The 13,397-nt window shown below is 43.1% G+C and overlaps 1 protein-coding gene across 1 annotated transcript; it reads left to right on the top strand.

The window, feature by feature from the left end:
* The first annotated feature begins 8,241 nt into the window (after window positions 1–8,241).
* LOC143764337 (alpha-crystallin B chain) lies at window positions 8,242–13,163 on the top strand. The gene is made up of 3 exons (XM_077249806.1): window positions 8,242–8,875; window positions 11,974–12,096; window positions 12,819–13,163. Exons 1-3 carry the CDS (start codon window positions 8,684–8,686, stop codon window positions 13,020–13,022), a joined length of 519 nt encoding a protein of 172 aa, XP_077105921.1. The 5' UTR covers window positions 8,242–8,683; the 3' UTR covers window positions 13,023–13,163.
* The last annotated feature ends 234 nt before the right edge of the window (window positions 13,164–13,397 follow it).

The following is a 13,397-nucleotide window of genomic DNA, read 5'->3' as shown; positions in this document are numbered from 1 at the left end:
AAAATGTTGCATTTACTCTCTCAGGATTATTCAGTATCTTTAGTACTTAGTAGAACCTTTCTAGCTGTTATGACCTGATGCCCCTCTGGCTGTTATGACCTACTGCCCCTCTGGCTGTTGTGACCTGATGGCCCTCTGGCTGATGACCTGATGCCCCTCTGGCTGTTATGACCTACTGCCCCTCTGGCTGTTATGACCTAATGGCCCTCTGGCTGATGACCTGATGCCCCTCTGGCTGTTATGACCTGATGCCCCTCTGGCTTTTATGACCTGCTGCCCCTCTGGCTGTTATGACCTGCTGCCCCTCTGGCTGTTATGACCTGCTGCCCCTCTGGCTGTTATGACCTGATGCCCCTCTGGCTGTTATGACCTGATGCCCCTCTGGCTGTTATGACCTGATGCCCCTCTGGCTGTTATGACCTGATGCCCCTCTGGCTGTTATAACCTGCTGCCCCTCTGGCTGTTATAACCTGCTGCCCTTCTGGCTGTTATGACCTGATGCCCCTCTGGCTGTTATGACCTGATGCCCCTCTGGCTGTTATGACCTGATGCCCCTCTGGCTGTTATGACCTGATGCCCCTCTGGCTGTTATAACCTGCTGCCCCTCTGGCTGTTATAACCTGCTGCCCTTCTGGCTGTTATGACCTGATGCCCCTCTGGCTGTTATGACCTGATGCAAAAATGATACATAGCCAGACACCAGTGTGTTGATACCTGAGGAATCTTAGCCAATATCTCATTAGCAATGATCTCCAGGTCACTAATATCTGTGGGTGGTCGAAAAAGTTAAGAGAAGAGATTGCCTAGCAGAAACAACAAGAAAGACACAGTCACAAACTCAATCTGGAAGTTACAGAATAAATGGATAACGTACAGTGTAACTGCTTATAGATCCTTTAGGGCGTTACATTATCAGGACAACCCCTAACTTTTTGCTTTATTGGGGGATATAGATGTCATAGGGGTCCCCCAGAGTGTGGGGCCGCTATAAAAACAGCTCTCAGTTTGCACAGGGCTATTGTGATTAGATCACCCCTTTAACACTTGTCGTACAGTGCATCCCTAAAAGTGTTAGTATTCGGTGCCCCTGCGGTCACCCTTCACACCCTGGAGGTCACCCTGTTTTTTATTATCTTATAACATTGGCAGCTGTTTAAAAAAAAAATTAGTAAAAGTTGAACAACTTGTACAAGTTTGGCTGAATGTGCCAGAATCTTGGCAGGAAACAATGTCTCCTCTGTTGCCCGTGTTTATTTCTGTTCCCGCAGCGCATTCCAAGTGGAGAAACATCCCAAGGTCGTGTGATCACTTTAGTTTCCCCGGAGAAGTTTGTCATTTTCACACGTAGGGAACTATACAATGTCCGTATAACGTGGCTCTCAATGAACATAGGGATGTAATGGCGGTCACCGCTAGACATCACGATGGTCAATTCCATAGGGTTAGACTGAGGAATAGTATCCTGTGCTGCATTAACCTTCGGAGAGCGCTCAGGAGCTGCGCTCCCTCTACAAAAGCCTCTAATAAAAAATAAACATGTTTGGTACTGCAATGTACAAAAAGTCAGATCTGTCAAAATATAAAATGCAATTTTTCAGTCTTTGCACCTCAAAATCCTAAAAAGCTAATAAAAAGGAACCAATAAAAAATGTAAATAAATAAAGACCTCAGAAAACGGTGACAAATTAAAAAAAAATAAAAAATACTAGATGGTGGCTCGATTCTAACGCATCAGGTATTCTAGAATATGTATGTACCGTAGTTTATTTATGAAGATTTTAGAATAATGCAATTTATACACAGGATTTTCCGGGTAAAATATATACATTATCAGTGAAGCGGGGTTTAAATCCCGCGCCAATATCACTGATTGGTTGCGGCCGGCCGGGCGCGACCAATCAGCGAGGCGTGGTTTAAATCCTGTGCCCATTCGCGGCCGGACTGCGCCTGTCGCTGATTGGTCGCGGGCAGCTGGCGAAACCAATCAGCGACGCTGGATTTCCGTTACAGACAGACAAAATTAGACGATTATATAGTAGATACCCGATGCGTTAGAATCGGGCCACCATCTAGTATTCATATAAACATTGGTGCTTACATTTATGTTTTAACCCATTGGACACACTGCCACTGTTTTTCTCCTGTCTTTATTTTAAGAGTCAAAACTTTATGGCTGTGTGCACACTTTGCAGTTTTTGCTACGGATCCGCAGCGTTTTTGGACGCTGCGGATCCGCAGCAGTTTTCCATGTGGTGTACAGTACAATGTTAACCTATGGAAAACAAAAAACGCTGTGCACATGCTGCGGAAAAAAACGCGCGGAAATGCAGCGGTTTTCATTCCGCAGCATGTCAATTCTTTGTGCGGAATCCGCAGCAGTTTTGCACCTGCTCCATGTTAAAAACCCGCAGGTGTTCAAAACCGCAGTGGAAACCGCACAAAAAAACGCGATAAATCCGCAGTACTTTTTGCACTGCGGATTTCATCAAATCCGCTGCAGAAAAATCCGCAGCAGAATCCGCAAAGTGTGCACATAGCCTATTAGTCATCTATCGCTGTATGACAGCTTGTTTTCAACAGGATGACTTATAGTTTTCAAAGACACCATTTATTTTACCATATGATAAACTTAAAAACGGGAAACTTTTTATTCTCTCCCTTACACACTGTCCTCCATGTTATTCTCTCCCTCACAGACTGTCCTCCATGTTATTCTCTCCCTCACAGACTGTCCTCCATGTTGCTCTCTCCCTCACAGACTGTCCTCCATGTTATTCTCTCCCTCACAGACTGTCCTCCATGTTGTTCTCTCCCTCACAGACTGTCCTCCATGTTATTCTCTCCCTCACAGACTGTCCTCTATGTTATTCTCTTCCTCACAGACTGTCCTCCATGTTATTCTCTCCCTCACAGACTGTCCTCCATGTTATTCTCTCCCTCACAGACTGTCCTTCATGTTATTCTCGTTCTAGTATATGTTTGTAGTTTATTTATGAACGCCGATTGGTTGAGGCCGGCCGGGCGCGACCAATCAGCGTCGCGGGATTTCAGTTACAAACAGACCCTTAGACAATTATATATATATATATAGATACTGCAATATTGAATCATTACAATATTTGATACAAGTAATGCTATAAATATTGTACAAAAAAATATAGGAAAATGTAATAGAAATAGTTTTTAAAAATCTTTAAAAAAAAAAAATGCATATTCAATATCAAGGGGTCCATAAAGTGTGTCTATGAAAATATAACATTATACAGAAAATAGTTTTAAAAAAATTGAAACCTCAAAATTGCCATTTTTCGGCTGCCGAACTTTTCCCAGAAATGCAATGTAAAGTGATCAAATATTACCAATAAAAAGTAAAAAGTATAGCTTGGCATGCAAAAAAACAAGTCCTCAAATAAAAAGGGTACGGGTCTCAGAAAACATTGACATGAACCATTATTTTTTATTATATTTATTATTATATATATATAATATTATTATTATTATTATTATATTATTATTATTAATATAATATTATATTATAATTATATATTATTTATTATATATATTATATTATATATAATATATATTATTATATATTATTATTATTAATATTAATTATTAATTAATATATTATTATATATATAATATATATATATAATATATATTATATTATATATATTATAATTATATAGTATTATATATTATAATTATATTATTATAATAATTATAATAATATTATTATTATATTATTATATTATTTATTATTATATATATATTATATTTATTATTATTTATCTGGCCAAACAATCCTACTTCACCACCCTCATCACCTCACTATCCAACAATCCAAAATTACTTTTTGAAACCTTAAACTCCCTCCTGAAACCTAAAGTCCAGGCCCCCATCACCAATCTCAGTGGGGAGGATCTGGCCACTTACTTCCTAGAAAAAATCAACCACATCCATCAGGATATCTCAGCCAAATCTCCTCAGTGCCTGGATCCCCTTCCCTGCCACACCTCAAGCTCACTAGACATCTTTGAGCCTGTCTCAGAAGAAGTTTCCAAGCTCCTCGCTTCTGCTCGGCCTACAACCTGCAACAGTGACCCCATTCCTTCACCTCTCCTGCAGTCTCTCTCACCAATGGTCACCACTCACCTGACTAAAATATTTAACCTCTCTCTTTCTTCAGGTATCTTTCCCTCCTCATTTAAACATGCCATCATTACCCCTTTACTTAAAAAGCCATCCCTGGACCAGAACTGCACTGCTAACTACAGACCTGTATCTAACCTTTCCTTCATCTCTAAACTCCTGGAACGCTTGGTCCACTCCCGTCTAATCCGCTATCTCTCGGATAACTCTCTTCTCGACCCCTTACAATCTGGTTTCCGCTGTTTACATTCCACTGAAACTGCCCTCACGAAAGTCTCTAATGACCTACTAACAGCTAAATCTCAGGGTATGTGCACACGTCAGGATTTCTTGCAGAAATTTCCTGAAGAAAACCGGAAATTTTCTGCAAGAAATCCGCATTATTTTTTTTTGCGTTTTTTTCGCGTCTTTTTTAGCATTTTGCAAGCGTAATTAGCTTGCAGAATGCTAAAGTTTTCCAAGCGATCTGTAGCATCGCTTGGAAAACTGACTGACAGGTTGGTCACACTTGTCAAACATAGTGTTTGACAAGTGTGACCAACTTGTTACTATAGATGCTGCTTATGCAGCATCTATAGTAAAAGATAGAATGTTTAAAAATAATAAAAAAAAAAAAAAAATGGTTATACTCACCCTCTGCAGACAGCCGATGTCCTCAGCGGCGTCCGTTCCTAGATGGTGTGGTTCAGGACCTTCGATGACGTCACGGTCACGTGAGCGGTCACATGACCGGTCTCGCGACCAATCACAAGACAGTGACGTCATCGCAGGTCCTGAACCACACCATCTATAGGAACCGAAGCAGCAGCATGCAGCGGTGAGAGGCGGGAACACTCCGGGGGCCATCGAAGGTGAGCATATGACTATTTTTTATTTTAATTCTTTTTTTTTTTTACCAATTATATGGTGCCCAGTCCGTGGAGGAGAGTCTCCTCTCCTCCACCCTGGGTACCAACCGCATATAATCTGCTTACTTCCCGCATGGTGTGCACAGCCCCGTGCGGGAAGTAAGCAGATCAATGCACTCCTAGGTGTGCGGAATCCCCGTAATTCCGCATTTTTAATGAACATGTTGCTTTTTTTTCCGCAATGCGATTTTTTCGTGGAAAAAAATGCAACATTTGCACAAAAAATGCGGAATACACTGTAAATAATAGGAGGCATATGTTAGCGTTTTTTTCGCGTTTTTATCACGTTTTTATAGCCAAAAAACGCGAAAAATACTGAACGTGTGCACATGGCAAGGTCATTGCTCTCTGCTGATTCTCCTGGATCTCTCTGCCGCATTTGACACTGTGGATCACCAGCTCCTTCTCACTATGCTCCGCTCCATAGGCCTCAAGGACACAGCCCTCTCCTGGTTCTCCTCCTACCTCTCTGACCGCTCCTTCACTGTATCCTTTGCCGGCTCCTCTTCCTCTCCTCGTCCCCTTACTATCGGGGTTCCGCAGGGCTCAGTCCTGGGCCCCCTCCTCTTCTCTCTATACACGGCCCCTATTGGACAAACAATAAGCAGCTTTGGGTTCCAGTATCATCTCTATGCTGATGACACCCAATTATACACTTCTTCCCCTGTCATCACCCCTTCCCCAATTCAAAATACCAAGGATTGTCTGTCTGCTGTCTCTAACATCATGTCCTCCCTCTATCTGAAACTAAATCTCTCCAAAACGGAACTTCTTGTGTTTCTCCCTTCTACTAACCTCACTCTTCCCAACATTGAAATTACCCTGGGGGATTCAACCATAACTCCCAAGCAGCATGCCCGCTGTCTTGGGGTCACATTCGACACCGATCTTTCCTTTACTCCCTATATCCGATCACTCACTCGCTCTTGTCACCTGCATCTTAAAAACATCTCCAGAATCCGACCTTTTCTCACCTTTGAAACTGCTAAGACTCTTACTGTCGCTCTTATTCATTCTCGTCTGGACTACTGCAACTCTCTTTTAATCGGTCTCCCTCTTACCAAACTTTCTCCTCTCCAATCCATCTTGAATGCGGCAGCCAGGGTCATATTTCTATCCAACCGCTTCACCGATGCCTCCATATTGTGCCAGTCATTACACTGGCTACCCATTCGCTACAGGATCCAGTATAAACTCATCTCTCTCACCCACAAAGCTCTCCACAGTTCTGCACCGCCTTATATCTCCTCTCTCGTCTCTGTCTATCACCCTACACGTGCCCTCCGTTCTACAAACGACCTAAGACTAAAGGCCCCGTCTCACATAGCGAGATCGCTAGCGAGATCGCTGCTGAGTCACAAGTTTTGTGACGCAACAGCGACCTCCATAGCGATCTCGCTATGTGTGACACGTACCAGCGATCAGGCCCCTGCTGCGAGATCGCTGGTCGTGTCGGAATGGCCTGGACCTTTTTTTGGTCGTTGAGGCCCCGCTGACATCGCTGAATCGGTGTGTGTGACACCGATCCAGCGATGTCTTCACTGGTAACCAGGGTAAACATCGGGTTACTAAGCGCAGGGCCGCGCTTAGTAACCCGATGTTTACCCTGGTTACCAGCGTAAATGTAAAAAAAAAAAAACAGTACATACTCGCCTTTCGGTGTCCAGGTCCCTTGCCGTCTGCTTCCTGCTCTGACTGAGATCCGGCCGTACAGCGAGAGCAGAGCGCAGCGGTGACGTCACTGCTGTGCTCTCACTTCTCACTTTCCGGCCGGCAGTCAGTGAGAGCAGGAAGCAGACGGCAAGGGACCTGGACACCGAAAGGCGAGTATGTACTGTTTGTTTTTTTTGGTAACCAGGGTAAACATCGGGTTACTAAGCGCGGCCCTGCGCTTAGTAACCCGATGTTTACCCTGGTTACCTGGGTGCTGCAGGGGGACTTCGGCATCGTTGAAGACAGTTTCAACGATGCCGAAGTCGTTCCCCTGATCGTTGGTCGCTGGAGAGAGCTGTCTGTGTGACAGCTCCCCAGCGACCACACAGCGACTTACCAACGATCACGGCCAGGTCATATCGCTGGTCGTGATCGTTGGTAAATCGCTATGTGAGACGGGGCCTTAACATCCCCTGTAATCCGAACCTCACACCTCCGTATCCAAGACTTCTCTCGTGCTGAGCCAGCTCTCTGGAATGCACTTCCCCAGACGATCAGACTGATACCTAGCCCCGACCTATTCAAGCGCGCTCTAAAAACCCATCTCTTCAAACAAGCCTACCACATCAACTACTCAGTAAACTAACTTTGCCCTGTTCCCTCCTTCCAAATATTACTCTGAATTTGCACCCTACTATTCATCTGTCTCCACACCCTCCATGCACGATAACTGCACTTGATACTTGACTATTGCGCTGATGACCAGATCATGCAGCTTTATACGAAAATCCCTATTATAATTGCCAGACCTGAAATAACAAGCACTTTTCACCTATTGTGTCCCCCCCATTTCCTTGTAGATTGTAAGCTTGCGAGCAGGGACCTCACTCCTAATGTCACTGTTTAAATTGTCTTAACTTGTATTGAATTTGTCTGTACATGTCCCCGCTTAATTGTAAAGTGCTGCGGAATATGCTGGCGCTATATAAATAAAGATTATTATTATTATTATTATATTTTTCATTTTCAAAAATTTGTTTAAACCACTAACATAGTAAAAATAAAAGTTATAAAATAATAATTAAAAAATAAGTTTGCTATCGCTGTAATTGTCCTCATGTGGGAGATCAGGTTACCGAGTGAATTGTACCGCACAATGAATGGCGTAAAGATGAAGCACGAAAAAAAAAATATGGAGGAATTGTTTTTTTTCATCATTTTCTCCACTTGGATTTTTTTTCCTTTGTCTTTTTTCAGTACGTTATATTTAAAACTGCAATAAAAATTTTATAACGCTTGGAAAAAGTGGAGGAAAAAAAACAAAAGCAGAAAAATGAAAATTGGCCGAGTAAGTGTATGGGACCGTAGTGGGGTCCGCACAACATCAAGCAGGTGGTTTTAATGTTACAGCAGTTATGTAAGAGTAATGTGATACACAGCGATACAATGCGGCGTGTTGTATGCAGACGGAGATGGCGGAGAGGTCACAATACATATTTCTTCATCCCACTTCATAGGACGTGGACCCGCAGAAGGGCAGTGGGCCAGAGCTGGATTATTCAGGACTATGGCAGGAGGAATACGCTGCTCTCTGCAGCTGGGATCACACTATCAGCTGTCAGATCTCAGAATGAACTCATCCCTTGTCATGTCGCAGTACGGTAGCTGAAATGATCCTGCTGTCCGCTAATCCAATGTGCATAGAGAGCTAATCAGCGTCTCTTACTTGCTGATCCGATGACTTGTCCAGAAAACAGAAGATTTGTCTTTTCTCATATCCTCCGTCTATCCGCTGAATAGGGGCAGACAAGCGTGCTGGGATAATGAAACCATCTGACAGCACTTTTACAGAAAGTTCAATGTTGGGGTGTTGGGGAGGAGCACAAGAGCCACCACTCTGTATATAAGGCCATTGGGTTTTGGTGCATGAACAGTTCTGTCTGACAGCTACCACTCAACACCTGAAGAACATGGATGTGACAATCCAACATCCCTGGTTTCGCCGTCAATTTTTCTCCTTCTTTGGACCAAACAGGATCTTTGAACAGAGTTTTGGAGATCACCTTCAGGAGTCCGAACTCTTTCCCACTGCGCTGTCACCTTTCTTCTTCAAATATCCTTTCCTTAGACTTCCATCCTGGATAGAAAGCGGCTTCTCGGAGGTAATTCTCAGCTTGTTTTGTTCGTTTCCTGTGGTCCAATCTATAGGGACTAGCTGTGGTGAGACTACAACTCCCTGCATGTTCTGATAAGTCATCCAGGATATGGGCTAAGATTATGTAAAAGAAAAAAAAAAAAAGAAGTCAGAAGGGCGAGGTGGGAAGTCGATAGATGAAGATTTTATCTGTTTAGGTTCCGGAGGGTATGTCGGTAAAATATGTGTTACTATTGGGGAGTAAAATGGCAATTAATCCTATAATAAAGGGACAAGGTGGATATAGCGAGGAGGGACTGAGTGTAAATATTTGCATTTTTGCTTCAGTAATGCATGGTTAGGAAAAAGGTTTTGGAGAAAATATTAGGGCATCTTACATGGGATCTCCACTACATCTAAGGACTGTAAGCTGTGACCATTCCCTGCCCCTGAGGAATCACTATGCTAGAAGAACAATATCTGATATTCCAGCTGTATTTTTATTAGGAACCCTAGGGATGCAATGTAAAACCAGTATTATTTAACAGCATATGGCGGTATTAGTCTGGGATTTATGGGGCGGTATTGCTTTGGCTTTCCGAACATATATTAGGATAGGGTCTGCATAACCATAAAAATGTGTTTGTGATTTGATGGAGATTTTCGGTCTTGTGATTTTGGGAACGAGTCGTAAGTGGTTTTGGATTTACAACATCCATTAAAACGGGAAGAAAAAAAATTAAATTGCAGACAAGTCACAAGTGATTCATAGTCACAGTCGCATGTAGTTTACAGTAACGTCTACGCAAAAGTGCAACCAAAAATCTTGCCGGTTTGCGGCTGCATTATATGAAGTCTTGCAAAGTGACCACATCCGCAATCAGCACTTGTGATGTTGTAATGTGACGCTTCATGTTGATCAACCAAAGTGATTTTTTGTTATGTGGACACTATATGGAGTCAGTATTTGGATAGTATATTGCAATATTATCAAGACTCCTGAGCTCATCTTTTACTTTTTAAAATGCTAAAATCCATCATGATCACAACTACCGTAAATGGACAGCCAGCTCACTGAGAGATCAGATTACAGCTGTTTACTAAAGTCTATGGAGAGAAGAGTGAGGGCAGATGTCATACGCAGACTCTGATGCTTGTTTTTAGTAAGTGTTTTATCTCACCCCCAGAGTATTACACACCTGCCCTGGTTATCCCAAGCTCCACTTCCTTCCTCTGGGTTCGCTGCCCTTTGCTGTGCTCCAAGTTGGGTTTTACAGGCAGCCCATAGTGGATCAATGATATCATCTCCCTAGACCTATTTAATACACATTTAGACACCCACCTGTTTTTTGGGATTGAGACACTAGAGTTCCTTGTTTGGTTTACTCCATTACTCGTGCTTGCTGTGTTTTCAACTTGCACCCCTGCTGGATTCCACTTTGTCCGTCTTCCTTCTCCTGAGATTCATATGTGTACCAAGTCCATGTGCCTTCCTGCTTGCTGCATCAACGCCCAGGCTCTGTGTGCTCACCTGGACCTGAGCCTTAGAGGTTCCACTGTACCTGTGGATTCAACACAGAGCAGGATTCACAGCTACACTGCTCAGTACTGCTGCATAATGGTCTCCATACTGAGGCTTCTGGACGTGCTACATAGAAACAAGGGAGCAGAAATTCCTCATGTCCCTCACACAGCACGCACAGACATCAGAACAGCTACTCGCCTCCCTCTAGCTCAGAGAAAACTGAAAATTAGAGATATATTCTGCATTTTCACCAGTTGAGACTTATAAAAAAATGTTTCCCTGTAAGATCACTGATGATATATCAATTCTTGTTTTGGTCTCTGTGTCGGATCAGAAGTCCTGTACATTCTCGTCCCACAGTAATAAATCAGTTGGCGCCGAGAGATTCCCTTATTAATAAGTACATATCCCCTTACAGTACAGACATGTAGTCAACAGCTCTCTTTGACATGTAATTCGTTTTCCTTATGAAATGCAGAAACACGAGCCGTCGTGCAGTGATGTTACCGGAGATTAGGTTATGCAATCATGTTTGTTTTCGGGTTCTTGCATTTCCTCTTTGGAGCAGATGTTATTAGTTTGGGATCTTCACTGGGGTTGCATTAATACCAATACTATCTATGGTCCATCTCCTGACGGTCGTTAGCTGTCCCGCAGTGGTGAGGTCCTAACTACCTTACATGACATCAGCGGTCATGCGCTACCATCACCGCTGAGACCAGTGACTGACTGCAGCAGTCAGAGGACCATAGTCGGAACAAGGCAACCATGAATGACCAACAGGACCACCAAAGCGGCAGCATGGGGACTATACTTATGACTTTATTTAGGAAACCATCTGAGTGACGACCTAATGTTCCTGGTCATGTTGCAATGCTAGGACATTGCCCTTCAGGGTAGCTACCTTCAAAATCGGTGACACTAGAGAAATTTCTTTTGATCCAGGAGAGAGCATGGACGATTGCCAAAAAGACTCAACTTCTGATTAATGGGCCCAGAGAGGTGAGAAAAACTAGGAAAAAACCTGTTACTTACCTGCCAGAATGGCGGACCTCCACTGTACACAGCACTCAGTCAATCACCGGTCTGTAGGGATCAAAATTTGTTGGGTGCGTTAGGTGAGCTCTAAAGCCTCCTAGTAGAACAAACAGTATTGAGGTTGATCCAATCTGTCTGGTGGGACACGTTATGCTGAGTACAGAAGAGCGGCGCTGGTCGGAGAGGTGGGTATAAGGGGTTTTCCAGTAGTAGACAACCCCTTTAAAGACTCAGGTAGGTACAGCAGTACTTAAATTATGCCTAAAAACAGACTCAATTATCCTGTACATTACCGGGAACCAGATCGTAAAAGCAACGTAGTCTTAACCACATCTGAAACTTGGGCTTTTCGGGGGCATTCCTGGGGAGGTTGGGGGTTAGCTTAGATGTCCTCAATATTGGTGTAAATTTTGGTAAGTACAGTATGGTTAAACTAGGTTTTAGTTCTGTGTTTTCAAATGTGAAGATACATTTTGGTGGAGAACCTCCATATTTAGGTGGTCTTCTAGGACCACTATCCATTCGACCACGGTTATAATCACACGTTCTATCGTCTTCCACAGATGAGAATGGAAAAGGACAAGTTTTCTGTTAACCTCGATGTGAAACATTTCTCCCCAGAAGAGCTGAAAGTTAAAGTGATGGGAGATTTCATTGAAATCCATGGAAAGCATGAGGAGCGTCCGGTAATAATTGGGATCCTCCTGTTGGACCCTTCTTTACGTGGCTTTGATGACACTTGCACTACATTACTCTCTATTTTGATTTCCGTCAAGCTTTGTTGTAATTTTTGATCGCAATATTATTGCCGTCAAATTTAGCAGAACCAATAAAAGTCAAATTGTTTTTTCTGAGAGTCCATTTAGAGCCATTATAAAGATCTTCCACCATAGTTGGTACTTGTTGTCCTCCCTCTGTAAGCAATTCCTCCTATCCACCAAGTGACCCAGAGGTCTTCCCTTTCTCCATGAGCCTTCTAAATGTTCCAGAGTTGAGAAGTTTCCATGTTAGATGGCAGACAAAAGGTTAAAAGTGGCAGCACATTTTTAAGTGTTTCCAGCTAAAAGCCTAGACAAAAAGCCATACATATCTCCCTTAAAAAATCATTGGGCATGTTGACTCGAAACATGCGTGATACTATTCTCCTCTTGAAAGTCAGCTGAACTTTGAAGCTTATGGACTCCAATGTAAAATGTCCAGCAGTGCCCCCAAATATTACAGGTCTTCAAAAGTTCAAGTCTTCTTCTTTTGGTCTCTCTTAGGCTCCACAACTAGATGAGACTCCAATTTCTACACACCCAATAGATGGCAGGTCTTGCTGAAAGTCTTGCTGAAATCTAATATATATGGTCACTTTGCGTCAATGTTATCCATTAATCTTACGACTGGCTATTCTCTCACTTCCCAGGATGAACACGGCTATGTTTCCAGAGACTTCCAGCGTAGATATAAAATCCCTGTGGATGTTGATCCTCTCTCCGTAACCTCATCCTTGTCCTCAGATGGAGTCCTGACCGTAACTGGACCAAGAAAACTGGCTGACGTTCCTGAGCGCTCCATCCCCATCACCCGTGAAGAGAAGGTGGCCATCGGTGCCGCTCCCAAAAAGTAGAATCTCTCAGCATCTCCAGCTAGAGGAGACACCTTTCCACCCTGCCAGAGAGTGCACACGTACTACACTGCTACATGTATTTATTTGTGCTGTCCTGTGACCAAACCAGATTACTAATGAGAATAAAGGTAAAGAGAAGCATCTGCAAGCGGCTTATTACCGATGAATTCATCGCACCAGTCAGAAGGGACCCAGAATGTTTTATGCAATTTAATAACCTGATATTCCATTCAACTGCAGCTCACAAAACATAAGAAAATACATTAATGTGATATGTCACAGCTCACCTTCTCCTCCTCCTGCACAATGACTGATAACACCTCTATATACAGTAGATAACACAGGATCCACCATTCACAATAGGTGATGTCACAG

This window comes from Ranitomeya variabilis, chromosome 4 (genome assembly GCF_051348905.1).
Source record: "Ranitomeya variabilis isolate aRanVar5 chromosome 4, aRanVar5.hap1, whole genome shotgun sequence".
Classification (NCBI taxonomy): Eukaryota; Metazoa; Chordata; class Amphibia; order Anura; family Dendrobatidae; genus Ranitomeya; species Ranitomeya variabilis.
The sequence above is the reverse complement of the archived record's forward strand: the minus strand, read 5'-3'. Positions and strand labels throughout refer to the sequence as shown.

Bases quoted from the DNA above. Each gene is read 5' to 3' on its own strand.
- LOC143764337 (XM_077249806.1), top strand. From the start codon at position 8,684: ATGGATGTGACAATCCAACATCCCTGGTTTCGCCGTCAATTTTTCTCC. The intron at 8,876-11,973 runs GTAATTCTCAGC...CGTCTTCCACAG, and splicing joins TAGAAAGCGGCTTCTCGGAG to ATGAGAATGGAAAAGGACAA. The intron at 12,097-12,818 runs GTAATAATTGGG...CTCACTTCCCAG, and splicing joins GAAAGCATGAGGAGCGTCCG to GATGAACACGGCTATGTTTC.